At 35.7% G+C, this 24,055-nt stretch overlaps 1 protein-coding gene across 2 annotated transcripts in view; it reads right to left on the bottom strand.

The window, feature by feature from the left end:
- Positions 1-16,067: 16,067 nt before the first annotated feature.
- Positions 16,068-24,055, bottom strand: part of LOC145269610 (neuronal acetylcholine receptor subunit alpha-7-like) — a 33,519-nt gene continuing 25,531 nt past the window's right edge. The window contains exons 7-9 of one of the 2 annotated variants that reach the window (XM_080125342.1): positions 23,228-23,627; positions 19,994-20,172; positions 16,068-18,385 (exon numbers count right to left, since the gene is read on the bottom strand). In XM_080125342.1, the coding sequence (XP_079981468.1) occupies positions 18,089-18,385; positions 19,994-20,172; positions 23,228-23,627 (876 nt within the window). In that variant the 3' untranslated portion in view covers positions 16,068-18,088. The remainder of the gene's footprint in view (positions 18,386-19,993; positions 20,173-23,227; positions 23,628-24,055) is intronic. The other variant, XM_080125344.1, reaches the window with a different exon arrangement.

Raw genomic sequence — 24,055 nt, 5'->3', positions numbered from 1 at the left:
CTTTTCTCCACGTTAAAAAACGACCCTGGTGTCTAACTCTGTCCCGTGGGGAGGCATAGTAAATAGGTACCTTATGTTGTCTCGACTGGACTGCGTACTCTTTTTAACACAAGTATGTTTAATATAACAAAATAAAGTAAATGACTTACTTTTGTGCGAAGAGCTAAGTGCCATATCTGTTATGATATTAAACTGAAACTACACTAACCCATCAGTTCCACAACGAAATTAAAAATACGAAGAATACCGCACAATCCTGAGAAAGTTCTATTCTTATCACATATGTTTTCCCCCGACCAATATTTTAGCATTCTTTAAATGTGCCTGATTTCCCAATAATGTCAGGGTGATGTAATATACTATGACACAAACCGCTTGTGATGCAATATATGTAATAACACGCCTTGACATTTCATGTTCGTATATTAAATTACATAATTTAAAAATTACTTACATTTAAATATTCCATACATTTTAACGACATACATTAAATGCATTTACACAATATATATTTAAACATTACATATATTTAAACATTACATATATTTAAACATTACATATATGTAAACACAACATACATTTAACATTAGATACAATTAAATAACATACATTTAAACATTACATACATTTAAACTATATATATTTAAACATTACGTACATTAAAACATTACATACATAAAATATACAATTTAACATTACATACATTCAAAAAGAAAGTATATTGAGACATTACATACATTCAAATCACATATATTTAAATATTACGTACATAAAAACATTACATACATTAAAGAACACACATTTAAGCATTACATACATTTTCAAAACATGAATTTAAATATGGCATACAATAAGCGTTAAATACATTTGAATAATATTCTTAAATAGTACATACATTTACACAAAATACATTTAAAAAATACAACTATTTAAACATTAAATACACCTAAAAACATGCATTTTAACATTACATACATTAACACAACGTACATTTAACATTGCATACACTAAACATTACACACATTTAAACAACATGTAAGGGATTAATCTAGGGCCCACCGTGGATTTTATAATAGTCGGTACGTTATCCATCAGAGGAGAACATTGATTTTGTATTTACAATCACCACTTATTAAGGCATAAAGGCAAGTCGTGAATAAGGAAAAAAGAGTTAACCTGGTAGAGTGTGTAACGTCACTGTTAGGATTGGTGACAATGATTATGCCTTACTTTTATGTAACGCTTTAAAAGGACTCCTTAACCAGCATGATAAGCTAAAATATATTTGTTTTCCTCTACAAGTTCATATGTAAATTTATTAATGCTAATTTATTTTTATTTTTTATTTCTTTGTTTTGATGTAAAAATGTTCTTACTGTACTTGAACCACTACCCACATTTTTGTAACTGCTGTAAATGAACGGATCTGTTGGCTTCTGGATAATTCAGTATAGGGCCTTAGTGCTTATAATTCAAAAGCTTTCGACGGAGTGTCGCATTCTGGTCTTCTTCAGTGTCATGCTAATAATGGCAAGGTTCCTGACATGTTGGTTTCTTTTCCGTCTTGCCAAAGTTTACGATAACTCTTCATGGTGGCAGTTAACTCTTTTCCTCATCAATGACGGTGTTTTTTCGGGCTATATTTTTGAACCAACATTGCTATTAGCTATATCAATAATCATTCAGAGAATATTCAGAGAATAACATTAAAATCTATGTTGATGGGAGCTATTGGTTCAAGCCACTCATCTATATTTTTTATCGTTGCTTGGTAGAGATAGAAAATTGATTGTTTTATTTAATCCCGTTAAGACTCAGTTGTTGCCTCTGCACTGTAGGTGCGTTCTTTTCTTCATGCTATTCTCAAAAGAAATTCACTCCGCATATTTTCCCTTCTCACCACATCTTTCTTCGAACATCAAAACTATATTTTTGATACACAGGAAATAGTTTCTCTCTATAACTTTAAACATTATTTCACACTTGTGTTTATTCACTATCGCCACAAAATTTCTATTAGATTTTGTATGTATGTTTGTATGTGGTATTGTTTGTATGTGGTACTGTTTTTATGCGGTATTGTTTGTATGTGGTACTGTTTGTATGTGGTACTGTTTGTATGTGGCACTGTTTGTATGTGGTATTGTTTGTATGTGGTACTGTTTGTATGCGGTATTGTTTATATGTGGTATTGTTTGTATGTGGTACTGTTTGTATGTGGTATTTTTGTATGTGGTACTGTTTGTATGTGCTATTGTTTGTATATGGTAATGTTTTGCATGTGGTGTTGTTTGTATGTGGTATTGTTTTATGTGGTATTGTTTGTATGTGGTACTGTTTGTATGTGATATTATTTGTGTGTGGTACTGTTTATATGTGGTACTGTTTGTATGTGGCACTGTTTGGATGTGGTATTGTTTGTATGTGGTATTGTTTGTATGTGGTATTGTTTGTATGTGGTACTGTTTGTATGTGGTACTGTTTGTATGTGGTACTGTTTGTATGTGGTATTATTTGTATGTGGTATTGTTTGTATGTGGTATTGTTTGTATGTGGTTTTGCTTGTATGTGGTATTGTTTGTATATGGTAATGTTTTGCATGTGGTACTGTTTGTATGTGGTATTGTTTGTATGTGGTATAGTTTGTATGTGGAACTGTTTGTATGTGGTACTGTTTGTATCTGGCACTGTTTGTATGTGGTACTGTTATAATGTGGTACTGTTTGTATGTGGTATTGTTTGTATGTGGTATTGTTTGTATGTGGTATTGTTTAATGTGGTACTGTTAGTATGTGGTATTGTTTGTATGTGGTATTGTTTGTATGTGGTATTGTTTGTATGTGGTATTGTTTGTATGTGGTATTGTTTAATGTGGTACTGTTTATATGTGGTATGGTTTGTATGTGGTATGGTTTGTATGTGGTGTTGTTTGTATGTGGTACTGTTTGTATGTGGTATTATTTGTATGTGGTATTGTTTGTATGTGGTATTGTTTGTATGTGGTTTTGCTTGTATGTGGTATTGTTTGTATGTGGTATTGTTTGTATATGGTAATGTTTTGCATGTGGTACTGTTTGTATGTGGTATTGTTTGTCTGTGGTATAGTTTGTATGTGGAACTGTTTGTATGTGGTACTGTTTGTATCTGGCACTGTTTGTATGTGGTACTGTTATAATGTGGTACTGTTTGTATGTGGTATTGTTTGTATGTGGTATTGTTTGTATGTGGTATTGTTTAATGTGGTACTGTTAGTATGTGGTATTGTTTGTATGTGGTATTGTTTGTATGTGGTATTGTTTAATGTGGTACTGTTTATATGTGGTATGGTTTGTATGTGGTATGGTTTGTATGTGGTGTTGTTTGTATGTGGTATTGTTTGTATGTGGTACTGTTTGTACGTGGTATTGTTTGTATGTGGTACTGTTTGTATGTGGTATTGTTTGTATGTGGTACTGTTTGTATGTGGTATTGTTTGTATGTGGTACTGTTTGTATGGGGTACTGTTTGTACGTGGTATTGTTTGTATGTGGTATTGTTTAATGTGGTACTGTTTGTATGTGGTATGGTTTGCATGTGGTATTGTTTGTATGTGGTACTGTTTGTATGTGGTATTGTTTGTATGTTGTACTGTTTGTATGTGGTAGTGTTTGTATGTGGTATTGTTTGTATGTGGTATTGTTTTATGTGGTATTGTTTGTATGTGGTATTGTTTGCATGTGGTATTGTTGTCATGTCTTGAAAAAGTAAATCTTTATAACATTCGAGCGTTTTCGATAAGGTTCAAGAAAATTCTATAATTTGTTTAGTTTTATTCGTTCTTTTTTCTGCACACGCTGTATCACAGACTTGATTTTGCTAATCTCGTGTGTTCAAATGAATTCGATTATAACATGCATTCATTAGAATTGTCTCATATATTTACTTATTTGTTTCTTCAAGATTGTCGTATTGATCTTAACAAATCGCTTTTAATCTTTCAGTTTAACACATCAGTCAATTCCAGTAGCGTATTTCGAAATAGTTAGTTTTTTCTTTCCTTCTAAATGCTATATAACCTCGATCTTTAGAAAATATGGATTATCTGTCTTTACGATAAACACAATTCCTTAATTCATTCCCTTGTATCAAGTGAGTTCATACCTAGTCTGAAGTACTTCGATTATAACAAACGTATATAAAATTCAAAAGTAAGAACAGAAGTATCTTTGATCCTTCTATTTTCCAGATCCATATTTTTAAGAGTATATATTTAATAAACGAAAAACAATGTGCATTAGTCTGATTATCAATTTATATATTTCTAAGGTTTTGTGTAAGATCATCACAACATCGAGGACAGGGCATATTGATTTGTGTATGTAGCATGCCGGCTGAGTTTACAGTATGTCTGTAAAATCGGTATCGAGGGACAAATAAACGCATTGTATTTTTCTTTATAGATCTGTTATCTCAGTGAAATAAAACGATTTAAAACTACCACATGTTGACTATAGTGACTAATGGGCTTCGTGTGCTAATTATATGCATATTTATCTCTTTCTCTCTTTCTCTTTCTCTTTCTGTGTGTGAGTGCGTGTATATATATATATATATATATTATTATTATTATTATTATTATTATTATTATTATTATTACCGCTTTATCTTCTGTTTAGTTACACAGGTTTCGGTTACCGAATCGTATCACCGATCCAGTAACTACATCGAAATGATTATTAGAATGAGGAAAAACAATATTAGAAGAAGCAAAAAAAAGGGGGGGATTCCAATTCTGATTCGACAGCGGTTTAGTTTTAAGATTTAAGAAACATTGGAAGGTGGTAAGGGGCAAGGGGGAGTTTAAAATATTCAACCAGACACGGATATAACGAGAGAGAGAGAGAGAGAGAGAGAGAGAGAGAGAGAGAAGGTGGAGAAGATGAGTGTAAGATAGATCGTTTATACAGTTCGGTAACCGAAACATGTGCAACTAAGCAGATAAAACGGTAATAAAATATATATATTTGTTCTGCAATAGTATTGAGTATTGAGCATTCAGGTTTTTACGAATTACCATTTTTACTGAATTTATATATATATGATGATTGCAACGTTTTGTCAGACGAGTGCCACTCCCTCAGACACTTAAAGTCCATGAGCCCGAAAATGACTTCCATCGCCACAGGACCATTTTTATAGACAAATGCCTGCGGGAGTATCTATACACAGATGATGTTACATAGTCTTAGCTTTGTACGACAATAGGGTCTCTCTCTCTCTCTCTCTTGGTTCAAGATGTTGAGATCCAACAACAAGCAAGAGCAAGATAGCCAGCAACAAGTTAAACTGCAGACCAGCTTAATGCGGGTACTGGTCTCCCGCTTTATGTTTTTTTTAAATTAGAGATTTGCTTCTCCTAGAAAGGTTGCCTTCACCACGGTTTACGGGAGTCCTCTCCACCCCAGCACACACATACATACACACAAACACACACGGTGCTAGTTGGCCGTTGACCCCCAAAAAGGGTTTATTCGCCTATATATATATATATGTGACAAATGATACATGGCGAGTCACGGAAAACGTGTGCATAAAAACATTTACTAAGTTACGCCATTATGGAATATTTAAAAGCGAAAAATTATGTTTGACAGATGATGGTCATTTTCACTAGCACAAATTTGATACCGCTTTCTAAAGTTGGCTTTCACTTTCACTAAACTTTCTTTACCTATTTTTTTTCTTTTAGATATTTTCACGTATTGCAGTGTTCAATTCTGCAAGTGTGCAAGTGTACCAACATAGACACATGATTACAAAAATCTCCACGGATGAAAATTGCGCATGGAAAGATCGGCTGAGCCCGGAGGCTCGGGACATCTCCCAAGCGTGAAATTACATGATTACGGAATGCAGCTCGAGAAGCAGTCATGGACGCTCTCGTTATATGAGCAATTGAACCATCTTGTTTGAACAACATTGATGCCCTATTGATTTTTCATCTGCGAAGCTCAGGAAGGAAACTGTTTTCAAACATTTGAATATAGCGATCTGAAGTAATCGCTGCAGTCTCTTCTCTTTTTTGAAAAAGGAATGAACCAAAAATCCTGCACTTTCCCAAACAACACCAAACAGTCACTTTTGTGCTGTGTAGTGGAAGCCCATACCGAAGGTTTTGCTTGTTAAATGTACCATTCAGATGAAAATGGGCTTCATCACTCATTGTTAGGGTACAATCCTCGTTATCTTCAAACATGTCGGTTTAGTTTTCAATAATGAACCAGTCGTTCTTAGTGCACTAACCCACTTCAGAATCGTATTGCGGCTTGATACATTACCGTGAGGACCGATGTAAAATCTTCACTTGTGTAAATGCTAGGATTTTTTCACTGAATCATCATTTTTCACGTAAGTATTATAAGCAAATATACGGCGTTTACGACTCCACGGTAGCATAAGGGCAATGAACTGAAAAAACTTTTACTGTCGGAAAAGAAAGTGTTTGAAAATATGGAGACAGATAGACAGACAGACATAGTGAGTTTTATAGATTAGATTAATCAACATTTCGTCTTTATTCCAATTGTACAGATGACTGAGCTGAAGAATACGATAGAAATCAATATTTGAAAATAAATGGTGCGTTAATGACGTGAAAAAATGTCCCAGGTGTGCAATGTCTTTACAAATGTTGACTTCTATAATATACAAGCTTGGGAGGCGGCATCGTAAAATACGCTTAAATATGATATTTAAATTTGTCCAGATTTCATATATATTATATTAGAATCCTTATTTCAAAAGTAAAAACAAAGTTTTTGGGTGCCATCAGCTAGAATTGAAACCAAAAGCAAAACTGTAGCATTGAAAGCTGGTGAGATTAACACTGTACCACATGACACGCATATCAACTGATTAAACATTAAAAATAAACAAAGATAAAGCTACAAAATGTATGATTTTTTCAATTTTATGGGTCTTTATCCAGTTTAAATAGTTTTTAAAAGGCTAACATGATTTTAGCCTTTTAAAAACTATTAAACCTGGCTAAATACTCACAAAAGTACGGTTCATAAAAATCCAATCCTTTGGGGCCCCCAGCCCCGTATTGCGACTTTTAGTTTCGGAAGGGATAGAGATAGCAAATATGGAGACAGAGAGGCAGAAAGACATACTTGGCATTGAAATAACAATAAAGCAGAGACAGGCTCGCAAACTTCTTTTCTGTGGGAAAGAGATTGCAGGGAAGAGAAAAAGGCAACCCCACTAGGCTCCGAAGTCTATTTTGAACTCTATCAAGTCAGGAAAAGCTGCTCCTAGCAGCTCCTGCCCAGATGCGGCAACAGTGCTCCATCCTTGGACGTATTTTATATAGATACAGAATTGTTTCAGGAGTGAGATATCTACTGGAGCGGTAGAAGGATTTCACCATTTTTTCAGCGACCTTGGTAACAGAAGAGATACAATTAATACAGGGTAAGTGTTTTCATTTTTATTGATTTATTTTATTAGTCATTATTGAGCAATTGTGATGGTATTACTGAACTCTTAAACACGAAATAGTATAATAAATAAATACGTATTTTAAAAAGCAGTTACAGCATATTTTAATTCTTTATTTTTAGTTAAGGATTGAGAATTTCTCTTATTTTGATTATTGTCATCCAATATAAGAACAGTCGTTTGAATAATCCAAACTTATTTGGTTCACTTATCCAACAAATTTAGGAATAGTATGCTCATTATATATTAAACATATATGAAAGACTGACATACACTACAAATTTCCAATCTTCCTCATAGTGTTTATGCAGAATTGTAACAGAATATATGTAAGATTTTTTAAATATTTTACAAAACTCTTTCAAATACCCACATAGATATAGTTCCATTTTAGTTAAAAAAAAACAAAAAACAATAAGGATTTCTTATTCAACTATGCCTAATTTAGCACAAAGAATTTTCACATCAATAGTAAAAAAATTTTTAAAAGTTCAAATGAATTGACTTTTGTGGTCTCTACCAAATTACTCAGCCAATTTTTCGTCTAACCATTTGAAATTTTACATAAAGTGCATTCAGACAAGAAGGGTAACGTTTTTATTCCGTTTTTCGCAGAAACATATTACTGCCAAGGGTTAAAGTTCAACACATTTAACCTTTGCAGTCTCTAGCAAACTACTCAGCTAATTTGAGGTCTAAACATTTGAAATTTACATAAAGCATATTCAGACATGCAGCAAGCTTTTTAATAAGTTTTGGGGCGAGAATTTTTTTTTTTACACAGTGATCACCACTTATCAAGGCCCAGAAGCCACTGAGGGATAAGGGTTATTGCAAGTACATTACGTTAGTGTGGAGATTTGATGAAGTGCTTACTTAAGGGGGCGGTTCATTAGGAATTTGTTAACATTGGACTTAAAGACATCCAAGTTGTAGTCCGGAGGGAAGCAGGCAGACGGAACAGAGTTCCACAGGCGTGCAGTTCTAAGAAAGAAGCTTTGTTCATGGAATCCGCGTTTTGATTTAGGCACAGATATAGAGTGGGGGAGATTTTTCACAGTGGATTCAGCTAGACGGGTGTTTTTCGTGAAAGATTGGCGATTTATGTAACAATGTAATTTTGCTGTCAAGAGGTATAGGTTGAGAAGTCATCCGCCAATTTAGGATCTAAAAACTTTAAATTTTACATGTAGGTTACCTGGAAATGTGTCAAATTTTTTTATATGTATAAACATATGCACATAAAGTTATGAACAGTACATAGGGCCCGAGCAAAGCCGGACTGAACTTTCTTTATAAAATATATATTTTATATATATATATATATATATATATATATATATATATATATATATATATATATATATATATATATATCCGCATTTATATATAATATACATATATCCGCATTTTTCTAACAATCCAATGCCGATTTACGTAACAATGTAATTGCCACTGAAACTGTAAATTGATCACTTTTTGGCAACAACACTGATTAAAACAATGCGGTCGCCAGCTTTTTTTCTTTTTCATACTGTCATCAGAAAGGCTAAAGTTGTTACAAGGACATTGTAATGCAAAATAATTTTCTTTCCGACAAAACTATTTTCCAAATTGGTCTCCGGAACAATGAATTAGCCACAGAAAAGTCGTTATATTGTATACATTTTTCGAACACTACAGATTTCAACCCCCTTCTCTCGTTATTACAAGTGCTAAAACAACTCATACATATGGCATATTATGTTAACACGATGATTCTCGTTTGATAAACGAAGTTTTATTACGTTGCGTTTTGCCAGTAGTAGATGGGTGGGCATTTGAAAACACCAAGCTCTGTATATAGTACCACGCAAATCATCCCTGTAATACTATTACCAAAGAAATATTTTGTTATATACGAACCTGAGACGGATGTTTCCTAACAATAAAAAAAAAGAAGAAAGGGTGCCTATTGCCGTCTGTAAGGAAAATACGTAAAAAAAAAAGAAATAAACGATGAAAATAGAGAGAAAGGCATCGAACAAAGTGAAATGTAACGGAAATGATTTATGATATGTTTTTATAAAAAAGAAAAAAGATTGGAAAGACAGCGAACAAAAAGCAAGGAAACGGAAGAAAAAGGAAAGATTCGTTTTAATGTATTTTTTTCGTGTAAAACACCCCCGGCTGTTTTACAAAGAAAGAAACGATGTTAACCTTGACGAAGGAAAAGGTATGACGGAAGGAGAGAAGACATAAAAAAAGGAAAATGGAAAATGGAAAATAAACAAATAAATAAAAATAAAAAGAAAGATGGTAAACTTGGCGAAAAAAAGAAAAAACGGGAAGAGAGAAGAAGTAAATCTGAAAATGGAAAGTTCGGGAAAACGAAAAACAGAAAAAAAAACATAAAAACCCCAAATGGAATACAATAAAAAAAGCAATAAATAAATGAAACGAAAATGAAGTAATATAATTTTTATTTTATGGAAAGAAAAGAGAATGTTTTTTTGGTTTGTTTTTGTTTTTTTTTTATTTTGAACGAACGTAAAAGTAAGCTTGGTGCGTTTCATCTGAATTGCAGTCCAGTTTTTATAGAAACCTAACCCGGTGTTCGTCCGTAATTATCTCCTGTGAACGGTCACGGATGGTGTAAATGGGTGGCGGTGGAAGTATGAATTTATTAGAGAGAGAAGAATTTACTACTTCCATTGATGGTAACCGGTTTTGGCAGTAAACTCTCACCAAATAAAATATAGGAAGCTCCTATCAGCGAGGTAGTGGATAGGTAATATGCCTATAACGCACCTCAGTTTGTGTACAGTACATCTGCATAAAATCTCTAGATTTTCAATCCTATTAAGGTCAAACTCAGAGGGAAAAAATGAGTTCATTTTATTTATATAGAAAATATATATATATGTGTGTGTGTGTGTGTGTGTGTGTGTGTGTGTGTGTGTGTGCGTGTGTGTGTTTTCCTGCGTATGTAGGTGTGCATAAAACCAAAACTGCGTCTCAAATAGCGTCTGACAACCCAGTCTAGCTCCAGCTTTCTCGTGTGGTTTAGCTACTAAGCCTGGCGAAACTGTTGTACTAAGTGGGAGAATTGTCAAAGACAATCCACTTGACCCTTCAAACTCGCTACTTAGTACAGCTGAAGCTCATCAAAATTGGATGGTAGCTCATCTAGAAAAGGGCAAGTCTAATTTCAAACCTTTCATTACATCACGGAAAAGGCTTTCGGAGTAAACCTTGACAGAAAATCAAAAGATGGGGTCATGCAAATTCAAATCTGGTAGCTATACGCTTCTAGTCGGTTCCCCAAGCATAGATTTTGGTAGCTGCCTGCAGTTCTTTGGAGAATGTAAGTCGTCTTGGTTCCTCCTTTCCACTGGCACAGTCGCCTCTACAATGAAAATAGTTTCGCCAAGAAAAACGCACCCATTACGCCACTCTAAAAACCTCATTTTCATTTTATTCAGAATTTAATAATTAAGTTTTACAAATAAAAGCTCAAAATTACGTCTGGATTCAATTATTTGTCCCGTACAGAATCCGTAATTAACTCGCAAATGAATAATATGAAATTGAAGTAATCTCTTTCAGGATACAGCAAGCAAAAATACGGTGGTTTACCTAGCACCATTGAATCCGGTCCGCGGCGCGTCTCTTCCCTGGAGACTTGGAGGTATACTTTGGACGTTTTCATTTTTATAAATATTTTTTTTCTAATTTTGCTCTTTACCTGCAAGCCACTGTTGATGCAGGAAATACAGGAATCTTACATCATTTCCGTCATCGTAGAACAAATCAATACCACCCTATTGGGTTTGCGTGGGTGTTCGAATAAAAACCACCTAGAACTACACTTATTTACCGGTACATACTACGGGTTTCACTGTGTTATAGATGAATCCACGTTAGCGTTTCAGTGCATCTGCCGCTAGAAGCTGGGATTTAATGACAGTTTTTTTTTCGGCAAAATCTTCTGAGGCTCAGCAGTTCTTTTTAGGAACTGCACTGATCACCCGAATTGTGGAAAGGTCTGGAAAAGTGGTCTAAACATTGCCCGCTCCGAATAGTACAAGCACAGGATACCGCACCTGGTGGGACATTCCAATCACACTGTCGAAAAACAATACCATTTAAAATTGCAGCATGGCACATTGGGCACTCCTGAATACCAGTCTGGACAGACCACAGCGCAGGACATATCTCATTGCTAGTGAACTAAAACACTGCAATGTGGACGTAGCTGGACTTAGAGAGACCAGATTCTTTGGGAAAAGTCCACTAATTGAACTAGGTGAGGGTTATACGTTCTTTTGGAAAGGATATCCATCAAAGAGCAACGCCTTCAGGGAATTGGCTTTGCAAACCTCCTGTCTAAACTTTCAGTAACCAATAAGTGTCAGCGAAAGGATCATTACTTTTCGCATCCAACTTGCAAAATGCAGAAATTAGTTAGTATGTGCCTATGCTCCAATACTGACATAGACTGATAAAGAGAAGGATTACTTTTACCAAGCACGTGACGACATCCTCCGTCACATCCCGAGGCGTTAAACATCATGCTGCTCAAAGCAAACCGGGAAGAACTTGCAAAGCTGGAATGACGTGATCGGCACCTATGGAATTAGAAAGGTCAATCTGAATGGCATAAATCTGTGTGCGGAGTACGATCTTATCATCACAGACACTATCTCTTCCAACAAAAGATTAAATATAAGACATCCTGGATGCATCCAGGGTCGAAACATTAGCACCTGATGAAGTATACGTTCGTGAAGAGTGCGAACCTGAATGACATGCTCATTATAAGAGCTATGTGTGGGGTCAATTGCTGGTCCGACTATCAGAATTCATATTCGGTGCCTAGAACATTAAAGGAAAACATTCTACTGCACCGGACTCTTCAGTAGTGACACTCCGTCGAATCCTTACTGAGAAGCTGGAAGACATAGTGCAGTTGATAAGCTCAGTGTTCAGGAGAGATTAGAAGTGTACCTCTTTGTCCACCATCCTTCTCGACATTTCAGCCCCCCCCCCCAAACAAAAATACCAGGACTAGTTTGACTAGAATGCCAGCGAGATCTCTACACTCCTGGATAGAAGGCACGAAGCATACAGAACAACCCTGAACAACCCATAATTTCAAATCCATAAACGGCTATGGCAAGCACTTCTTTCTGACACGCAAACAACTCTCAGAACACTGCAAGATGTTTGATGGTTTTCAAAAACCAATGAGATCCAGACCACGTTGGTAGCCGCGATATACACAGTTTCTATGATGCAGTAAAAGCAATCTACAACTCCAGAAATTGCTCACGTGTTAGATCTGTTGACAGAGCATCTCTAATCAAAGATCAGACTATGATATTGGAGCGATTAGGTGAACTTTCAAACACACTGCTAAACCAACCCACCTCAGTAGACCAAACTGTCTTTGCTGAGCTCCCTGAACATCACACTAGAACATATTTCGATTACTACCAACCTCTAAAAATATCCTGCATGCTGTCAAAATACTAAAAACAACAAAATCCCTTCGATTTGACATTCTAATTGATCTTTTTAAAGAGGAGGTTACCTATGTACACGGATACCGCATCCCTACATTTCAGAGGTGTGAACACGAGAGTTTGTCACACAGTTCCTTTGGAGATTTGGGCGCCCACCCAAGTTTCTCAACATCCTTGCACAGTTCCATTCTAGGATAATGACCCAAGCGGTAGTTAGACGGCACAGTGCAGTATCCTTTGGTGTAGAAACTGGAGTAGGGCAAGGCTGTGTACTTACTTTACGACACTGCTACTTAGGGCGATGAGGAAACAGGCTTGAGTTGCCATTAACCTCACGCTTGATGGTAATCTATTTGACATCACGAGGCTGCAGGCAACGATTAAGCTGACTTTAGAGATCCTCATTGAGTTTAACTACGCCGACCACTGTGCCGTAATTTCCCATAAGGCACGACAATAAATAATTTAAGCATCTGTAATTTTATACACTAAGATGGGACTGACGATCAACACCAGGAAGGCATGGGTATTCTGTAGATACATTGTTGAGATCCCACCAAAACGAATAACTCACACAGCAGCAAGGCAACACATGCTCAAAGTGCCTATATCCACATCTGCGAAACGTAATATCTAACACCTGCTCATTGGATGACATATCCAGAATCGCCTCAAGTACTTATTTGCATCCTTTGGTCGGTTAAAAAAATATTTTATTCAGAACAGCAATCTCAGACTCAAAATTCTAATGTACAGATCAATATGCATCACCACATTGCTGTATGGATGTGAGTTTTAAAGACCTATAGTCGCCAAGACTATAGAGACCTTCCCTATAAGATATCTCCAGAAAATCCTGGGTATCACATGGAGGGACATGCCTCACACAGAGGTGTTTGGGAGGTCAAGCAGCTGCAGCGTGGAGTCCATCAAGATCCAATGCCAACTCAGCTGGCTGGAGCACATTATTCAAATACCCAGCCAGCTAGAATTTTTTAATAGTTAAAAAGATTTTAGAGTTAATTACTCTAAGGCCGACGCAGTGCCGGTGAGCAAAGAAGCGTTTCAAAGACTACTACAAGAGATATCTGAAGAGGTATCGAATAGATTCCTCTTCACTAGGGAACTTGCACTCTGCCGGGATCTCTGACGTCCCCGCTGCTCACAGAGAGTATACTGCATTGAGCAGCGAATACATCATCATACAGTGAGGTATGCAAAGAGGCATACTCTCCAGGCTATCCTTGCTCGACGCGGCACTCCTTCACATGCTCGATTTGTGACTACACCTGTCTGTCCAGGATTAAAATATTTAAACATCACCAGACTCACAAACAGAAGATCCTCGTCGGATAACCACGGAAAACAAGATTTTATTAGACTCGTCTTTTATGCATGAAAAACACGCCTATATGTCGATCACCAGCATAAATACTCTTGTTCGGACGTACGATTTTTCTTTCTTACAGCCAAATTCTTTACAGCGTATAAGATGAGACCTTTTGCGTTTTGTGGTTAGAACGTTTCTTTTTCTCAGATTGCTGTCTTGCAATTAAATAGTTTATTCAAGACTGCCTCAAAAAATAAACCAGTTTCGCGGCGTTGCTGCACTTGTTTTACAAATTAATGGCCACTTTTTCCGATATTCAACAAAAATTTTGTATAGCTCTTAATTATTTTGTAGTAGATCCTGGATATAAATACAGCCAACAACAAAATTATAGCAAGAGCAGCTTTATTTGACCATCAATACAAGAAGGGAGTTTGAGTTAAAATTAAGGTTACATTCCTATTTAATATGCTTTACTGTATTCTTTCTTTATTCATTATGCCTGATTAATATAACAATTTGAAAGAGTGCACAGTTAGTGTGAGTTAAACGAGAACGCAAAATAAGTCTTCAAACTGCATATGCAATATAGCATGCTAATATAAAACATTAAAAAATACTTCACATAAAGGCAAAGAAAAGACGCTTTGAATCTCGGCCAGCTAAGGAACCATCTATGTATTTAATAAGACTATTTATGATAGAATTGATAAACAATGTCAAAATGCTTTACTTGATAATCAGATATTTAATAAAATTCATATTAAAACCCGCAAACACATAAAATGAGATACCCAGCACTTTTCTTCAACTAAGTGTAAATGCGATAATATCAAAGTTACATTACTAACAGTAGAGAAAGGTTGGGTCGTTATGATAATCCATTGTGCCCCGATAAACTCTTCCTATTGATATGATAGGGCGCGACAGGTGCGAAAATACTTTCTTATCTATTAATTTTATCCTATTTTCTCTAATTAATTAGTTATATGCCCCGAAGTCATAAACGAATGGAATAATAATAGCGAGGTTTCTTTACACGATTACGATGTGTATTATGGGCACCATCTTCCTCGAAATTGCATGTAACAGCCGTGTTGTTCTCCGTGTCAGAGTTAAACACATGCAATATAGCAGGCTAAAAAATAGCTGCATTCGGTGTTGAAGATTCAGGTGGATCAGCACAATCTTTCTAAGCTGAATACAAAACTAACAGCAACAACGAAACGCGTTTGCGTGTTTTGTTATTTTTTTAGGGGAAAAGATAAGTAATCATAATAATTGGTCTTAACCTATATAACACATTGCTTTACAAGTTCTGGATTATATAATGAAAATGCATCTTCTAGGGAAAATTAACCTTCATTCAAAAACGTTGCGGAGCATAGAAGAAAAATAACTGAGACCGATATTTAAAAACGTGGATCTCGGAAGAGGGGCAGTCTAGTCATAAGTTACTAAAAGAAAAAGCATTTCATTTGAAGTTTAGAAAATATTTCTGATTAAGAGAAAAACTCACCCACAGAAAGCGGCAGAATAAAATTACTGAGTAGTTGACAACGTAAGAATTAAGATGGTGATATAATCAATATAAAATAGGGATCTTTACTTTCTACAGCTTCATAACTCTTTCTTCTCTTATTTTATACTTTAGTCCTCACATTTCAAAAGTGATATTTCTGATTAAAGTAGAATTATTGTTTTCTGTGTTGAAATCTGTGCCTATAATATTTATTATTGACTAGTTATTTTTTTTTTTTTTTTTACTTGTATGTGGTAGTTTAGCTTTTTATATCAAGTGGGTTCTGCTTTGTTTGGAGCGATTTCCATAAAAGTTGTTTTTAAATAATATCTCTTTTGGTTAGAATATTAATTTCAACGCTTCTTATAATTCGATCTTCAGCAGTTCAGAAGATTTTTAAAGTGTAATTACTGTTTTTTAATCATCTTGCGTTCGACTCGACTCATCGTGGTTCTTCCTCTTTTTCATTTGTGGCCATTTTGGGGAGGAGGGCGTTTTGTTTCTACAAACGCAACTATAAAGGCTGCTTAAATTTAGTTACTAATGGTGCTTTCTTTCTCAATCAAATCGAATAATAAATAACTTAACCATTACAAAAATTATTTGTTAATACTTGCATCTTTATTAGCTTAGCTATCACATGTTGCTATAATATATATGAATACAAGTGATAAATCCATGTTCAATTTATGTTCACATTGACGGGGAAACTATATTAATGGCGCTTAAACTGCTACAAACAGTACTCTGGATCGCCTCCGCGTTGTTAAGAATAATAATGACTATATAGAAAAATAATTCACGACCACAAAATGGAACTCGTTTTAATGATAGCTCTATTTCTTTCGTAGCTCCTCAATATTTTGAGTTTAAAAAAATAGAAGGCGTTACATTTGGAACGATACGTATGATAAAGTGCACACCGGACGCCCATTCACCCTCCTCGTTCACCGCCGGCAAAAGTTCATTGAAAATAGTGGTAACTATGTAGAAAACTAGATGCTGAGGCACAAACGGTCACTCGTTTTGATGGTACAACTCTTTTTCTTCGTAGCTCTTCAACCTTTCAAGTTATAAAGAAGGATGTTTTACTTTTAGAACTACCTCCTTGTATTTGCTATTTACTATTTCGTTGGTCTGAATAGAACGTTTACTCTTGAGCACTCTGGCAGAGTAGATGGTAAAATTTAGTTGTACGTGCACTCTTCTGGGGGTTGAAGTTTCAACTCTCGGTGCTGGCGACACTCAAATATACACTTGCGAATTGCATATGACTTCTAATAATTCATAAATGACAGAATGAGGACATATTGCTTCCGTGGATTAAATAAAAAAAATCCCGTTCCAAATTCCGTCCATATTCCCAAGTTCGAAAATATACACTTGAAGAAGGTCAGGGGTTACATCGACCGAAACGTTGTGAAAATGACTTACAAGATGAGAATTGTAGTCCAAAGCATCCAATAACTAATAATTAATCCTGAATTTTTCTATGTATTTTCTCATCTAACTCTGAGGGAAAATTTAATTTTTCTTTGATTTTTCTCACTGGAATTCAGGTTAAATATCAAGTCTGCTGTGTTCATGTTTTCCTAACTTCTTTTATATACTTCTTGGTTTGTTTCTAAAAGAAAGGTGTACTTTGTTGTGAACCTTCCCGCTTGATTCTAAAAAAATGTCATCATTTTTTCATGAGTTCTATTTGAATGCGTACATTTTGTTCTGCTTTTTTTTATCTAAGATTTATTAAATGTGAGACTTTTACCACGTATTTCTGTTTCTCGAAAGAAATTATTTTGCTAGTATTATCTCAACTAGGATTTGAGAAACAGTGTAATTGTGCTGTGTTAGTTTTTCTTAGTTTTAATCTGTTTCTTCATCACGCTCTGTTTTATCATGTTCTTTTTCACCTAGGTCCCACTGTATGCTATGGAACAGAGGTCTGGTCAGACTTTGTCATTTTGGTACACACTTTTTCCTCGTGGTTCTTAATGAACATCTAAGCAACAATATTTACATGTACCTTGCAAAATATTTTTATATCCTTAAAAAAAACTAAGAACTCATTTGTTTATAATGTCGAGTAATCCATGTTCTTACTCATAAACTCGCACAATTATTGAATCTCTTTGACAGATATGACTAGACAAGTATTTGTATACTAAATAGGGGTTAAATGCACACAAATATCTATCGACAAAGGGCATGACACGAAAATACTCATTGATTATAAATAAGCGTGGGATTTCAAAGTTTGAAAAACTCAGAGAGGTTAATTATTATTAAGAAAAGAATTAGAAAGGTAATAATTGCTAATATCATGAAAAATCGATTGACATAATTTTCAATCGTGGTTATTTCCGCTTTCAATTCTTCAGCTTTCCGTTTAGCATCACAAAATCTTTTCATTTCGCCAACGATTTCCTTGAATAATGACTCTTGCTGAATAGCATGACCAGATCTTTGCTGCTTTTCTCCGGCAGTTTTCTGCGCGTATTCTCCGTTCAGATTCGCATCAGTCATTGCCGTATGTTTAGGCGGAACCTATTTGAATAAACAAGCACAAAAATAATCAGCATAATGTAAGCAAATTATATAAGAAAACATAATAAGTTATTAGTATACTTATAAACTGTTTGTCAATGGATAATAAAATGTGTACGACATTTAATGCATTTGCAAATAAAATGAAGGTGTCTGCTTATTTCTATTTATATATAGCTAGTTACAAAATGAAATGAAATCTGCGGCACTAACCCTTATGCGGGTTTTACTGGCTTCATCCGAAGGAGAAAGTTTCATGCAAGAAGGAAACTCGCGAGCGATTTCCAGTTGCACGTATATCACCGTTAGAGGAAGTTGACAACGTAAGGTATTTTGCAATCTTTCCAGGAAGGTGTCGGCGTCCACCTACATACGGTGCCTGGTATTCCCAAACAATACTAACCAGGTTTAACGTCTTTGATCTCGCGAGAACCGGTGTGTCAACATAATTATGCCGTACTACGTATAGCAAAGTATGCGTATATATTTATATCTTTGTATTTACATGATCCACTCCTAAACCAATTAACAATAACACATGTATTGTGTTGTAACATGGAATATTTTATTTAGTTTCATGTAACTGGCGTGAAAGTATGCGGGAGCCTTTCGTTAGAATTCATATCCGTGTTTTGTGAAATGTCTGCAATAGGTATTAAACGTCACTTAATGAATGTACGGAGTATTGTTGTCGTATTTGGGCTGGTGCATCTGCCACTAGTCTCTCGCTCCTAGACAAGGTTCAAAAGAGAGTCGCTAATCTGATAGGTTCCGAACTGTCAACTAAATTTCAGCCTCTGTAACATCGACGAAATGTTGCATCCCTCTGCCTGTTCTACAAGTACTTTAACGGTGAATGCTCTGACGAACTGCAATTACTTGTGTCCCCTCGACGTAAATACTCCCGACAAACTCGACAAGCAGCTAAATCCCACACCTTCACAGTAGAGATCCCTAGATGTAAGAGAGCCTTCTACTCCAATAGTTTCTTCCCCAGAACAGCTAAACTTTGGAATTCCCTTTCGGGTACCTGCTTCCCGACTGTACTGACATGCAGAAGTTCAAGTGCAGCGTGAACCGACATCTTGCTGCCCAACTCCCTACACAGTACCCTTGATGCTTATGTCCCTGATAGTAGCCCCCTAAAACAAAGTGGCAATGTGCCTTGTTTGGGGGTGAAAATGTAATAAATTTTTTTTTTTTTTTTAATTTCACAATGTTAAGTACCTTTTGCAGATTAAGAAGTTTTAGTGTTGTATAATACAGTCTCCTATTAAAGCAGTCAAGTATTGCAGATTTGCATTGAATTTGATTTAACACAAAACGCTGAATTCCAATTATTTCTTACAACACTTTATGTTTGGGCTTTACATTTTAGAGCTTTTCTAGAATCCCTCTATGCCACACGACATGGGCGGTTGAATTAAAATTTTATCAGCTTCCAGTATGAATGGCTATCTTTAGAGATCATATCATAAGATTATTAAAGGCGAACGAAAGCAATTTATATGTTTTTCGAAAGCACACGACAACAATTGGCTGACATCAATACCGAAGTATATTTGCATATGAACCGTTGACAGCGAAAGTTTGTATCAAATAAATTACCTGTGTGAGATCATACGTTGATTTGTCTGCGATTTTCATCAATTTTCTCTTTGCCTTTAAATATCGTATAATGCGAATGAATATGGAGTTATCTGCCTTTATATGATGGATGTTAAGTACAACAATAGACATTGTACAGCATAAGCCGACAAACAGCATATTCCCGAGAAAGAGATAACCTACAAAAGAGAAACAACTTGTTTAGAAGTAATCCCGATACTAGATAAAGATGTAGTAACCCGCGTACACTGGACTGAGAGGGGTTCAGTGTGATTAAAAGTAAGCTGATACATCCAAGTCAGTACTTTTAACTGGATCACATTTGGTACAACCGACTCAAGCCACAGTGAATAGCCGTTATGAACATGGATTGCTATTCCAATTATTTTGACTAAATAAACACTTTCTGAATCTTTGAGATGACGATTGATTATTCATATGATTTGGATTCATCGGACAACTAGTCTCATCTTGAGTGTGATTTTCACAGCGTTTTGGCCGATGTAACTTTCTCCTTCTTCAGGTGTATCGTGTCGAGCTCGGAAATGTTTATATCGAACTCAGGAATTTGGACGGAATTTCGAGCAAAACCTTTTATTTACATCACGAGGGTAACATTTTTTTTTTGTTCCGTCAACCATGACTGAATTCTCAATGTAGTCGACCGTGTAACACACCTACGAATTACTTAGGACCTATACACAGTCATGGCTGACGGAACAAGTTCATGCTTCTCTCGTGAAGTAAGCACAAGGTTCTGTTCGAAATTCCGTCTAATGTCCACCAGAAACATTCCCAAGTGCGACAGGATACACCTGAAGAAGATCGAAGGTTACATCGACCAAAACGTTGTAAAAATCACACATTAAATTAGAATGGAAGACTAACGAGCCTAAATAATATAAATACATGCGCTTAAGCAAGTATTAAAAAATCAGGACAAAAAATGATGATGGTTCCCTACCCACGGCTTGTGCACACCATTTTCCAAGGTCAACGTGAAATACCTTAATCTCCGACCTTTATATGGACCTTGAAAAATGGTATACACCATCCCTCGTTCGGAGACCATAACCAGGTCAAATTTGGTAATGATCGGTCCAGTGGTGTGCGTTGCAGGAGAGTATATATACATATGCATTAAATGCATTAAATGTCGTACAAATTTTATTATCCATTGACAATTAACCGTTACCCTGAAAATAGTGTGCACTAGCCCTACGTACTGGAACCATCATCATCTTTTGTCCTGATTTTGTCAAAAGATTGAGGTCATATTTGGTGCAGCTCTTACAATACCTACTTACTGAAGTTACTATGTTAACTATTCTATTCCGGAACTGTTTCTTATATTACAAAACAATCATCAATTCATTTTTATCATTTATAAAATTTTTAAATAGCATTAACGGCAACCATATGCAAAAGTAGATTTGTTACAAAACAATCTAGTCTACAAAATTTCAAATCAATTACTAGGAAAAAGAAAGAAAGATATTTAGAAAGATGTACACCTGTCAGATGGGCGCTTCCCCAAGTTTATTATTACGTTTTGCAAAATAAATGCGAACATTAGACGAAGGGAGTGGCTAAAAGCATTTTAACTTTTTAAAAAATAAACAGAGAATCTTTAAATAAATGTTAAAGAAACTTTTTTTTAAGCATCGGAATAGAAATAGGTACGTTTATAGGAATAGGGAATTTAGAGCAGAATCCGTAATTGTATCGGAATCGGGAAATATTTCCGAATCGTAGCATCATTAAAGCTCCCCTCTTTGGTAGAGCACTCTTGTAAATTATCTTATTCGCTGCTTAATTTAGCTGAAATAATGCGAAGCTCGCGATTTGTTTACAAACAAACGTTTGAGCCCTCTACGAGTAGCGGACGAATGTTTATTTAAAAATAATCGTTCGGATAGGTTAATTTCGGCCACCGATTCCGTAGTCATGTGGGTAGGACTGCCGACTGTCATCACGACGGTTCTAGGTTCGATCCTCGGCTTGGGAGAGGTGTTAGTCTAGCGGCACTGATGAGTTGTGATACAACGAAACAGGTCTGTATGTCGATGACTAAAATATATTTTATAAAGCTCCCCTCTTTGGTAGAGCACTCTTGTAAATTATCTTACTCGCTGCTTAATTTAGCTGAAATAATGCGAAGCTCGCGATTTGTTTACAAACAAACGTTTGAGCCCTCTACGAGTAGCGGACGAATGTTTATTTAAAAATAATCGTTCGGATAGGTTAATTTCGGCCACCGATTCCGTAGTCATGTGGGTAGGACTGCCGACTGTCATCACGACGGTTCTAGGTTCGATCCTCGGCTTGGGAGAGGTGTTAGTCTAGCGGCACTGATGAGTTGTGATACAACGAAACAGGTCTGTATGTCGATGACTAAAATATATTTTATAAAGCTCCCCTCTTTGGTAGAGCACTCTTGTAAATTATCTTACTCGCTGCTTAATTTAGCTGAAATAATGCGAAGCTCGCGATTTGTTTACAAACAAACGTTTGAGCCCTCTACGAGTAGCGGACGAATGTTTATTTAAAAATAATCGTTCGGATAGGTTAATTTCGGCCACCGATTCCGTAGTCATGTGGGTAGGACTGCCGACTGTCATCACGACGGTTCTAGGTTCGATCCTCGGCTTGGGAGAGGTGTTAGTCTAGCGGCACTGATGAGTTGTGATACAACGAAACAGGTCTGTATGTCGATGACTAAAATATATTTTATATATATATATATATATATATATATATATATATATATATATATATATCGTAAGTTATCATTCATAAATCGGATGTATTTATTTCACATTTACAGTATTTTATTCGTATGTTTATAAAGTACGTGTTACACGTATTTAGTTGAATACCGAAATTCAGCAAACATCTCATCAGAGAGAGATATGAGTCCATCGCAAAAAAACAGCTAGAGACGTTATTTATACATATACTTGTATATTTCTCTCTTACTCTCTATTCTTGTCTGTCTCTGTCTCTGTCTCTGTCTGTCTGTCTGTCTCTGTCACTGTCTCTGTCTCTCTCTCTCCCTCTCTCTCTCTCTTCATATATATATATGTGTGGGGAGGGGGAGTGCCTATGCGTGCGTGGGAGAAAATACGAAGTGTGAAAAAAAAGCGAAGGAGAGAGGATAGATAAAAACGATATCCTTACATTTAGTGACAATCCTGACACAAATAATGACTGCAAGCAAGGGTGCGTACTTACTAAGGTAGGGTAAGCTGTCCGAGTTGTTCGGCAATGTTTCGCTGATGACTAAATGAAAAACAGCCAAGGATAACAGCACGGTGACGCTGATAGATATTTTTTCTCCGGATTCAGAAGGGATGAAAAAGCCGAGAAGGCCGATAGCCGAGACCAGAATCGATGGATAAATTAAGTTCAGTAGATGGACGGCCGGTTTTCTCTGTATCTTTATCTGAAAAACGACGGCAGAGAATGTCGAGTTGGAATGGCTTGATTTTTCGTTAATTCTCTTGACAGAAAAGTCGACTAGTTCCCACTCTCCGTTGACGAGGAATCTTGAGCGATCCCCAACATTTTTCTCGTTCATCATCGTTATCTCCGAGTCATGATACGACCAGGAACCAAATGAAAGATTGCAGGTCTGGCACGAAAAGAAGAGAAAAGTTGTTGTTTTTTATTTAAAAACGAATATACGCAGAAAAATATGCTTCGCTAGTGTTCGGCTTAATATTAAAATAAAATAGGGTCCCAATCATCGAAGGTAAATGATAAAGTTGGTTGTTTGTTTTCTTTTATTCGGAAATTTCTGGGTTATTTAATATTGAATCCGACGTTTTGATAAAAGTTATAATACTCCAAGTTCTTTAGAGCTTCAAATATTTATTCATGGCTTTCGGGGAGGTTCTTTTTCTATAGTATATCAACCTTTTTTATACTTCAATCTTATTTTTTTAAATATTTATTCATGGTGTTTTGTTTGGTTGTTTCGTAGTGGCATTTTAAGTCAGACAACTGTCATTTTCAGACAACCTGATTTATTGGTATCAGATAAAACATTAAGAAAAAATA

The sequence above is a fragment of the Euprymna scolopes genome, chromosome 4 (genome assembly GCF_053919585.1).
Source record: "Euprymna scolopes isolate OS-2025 chromosome 4, ASM5391958v1, whole genome shotgun sequence".
NCBI lineage: Eukaryota > Metazoa > Mollusca > Cephalopoda > Sepiida > Sepiolidae > Euprymna > Euprymna scolopes.
Note: the sequence above shows the minus strand (reverse complement) of the source record. Positions and strands in the feature narration are given on the sequence as shown.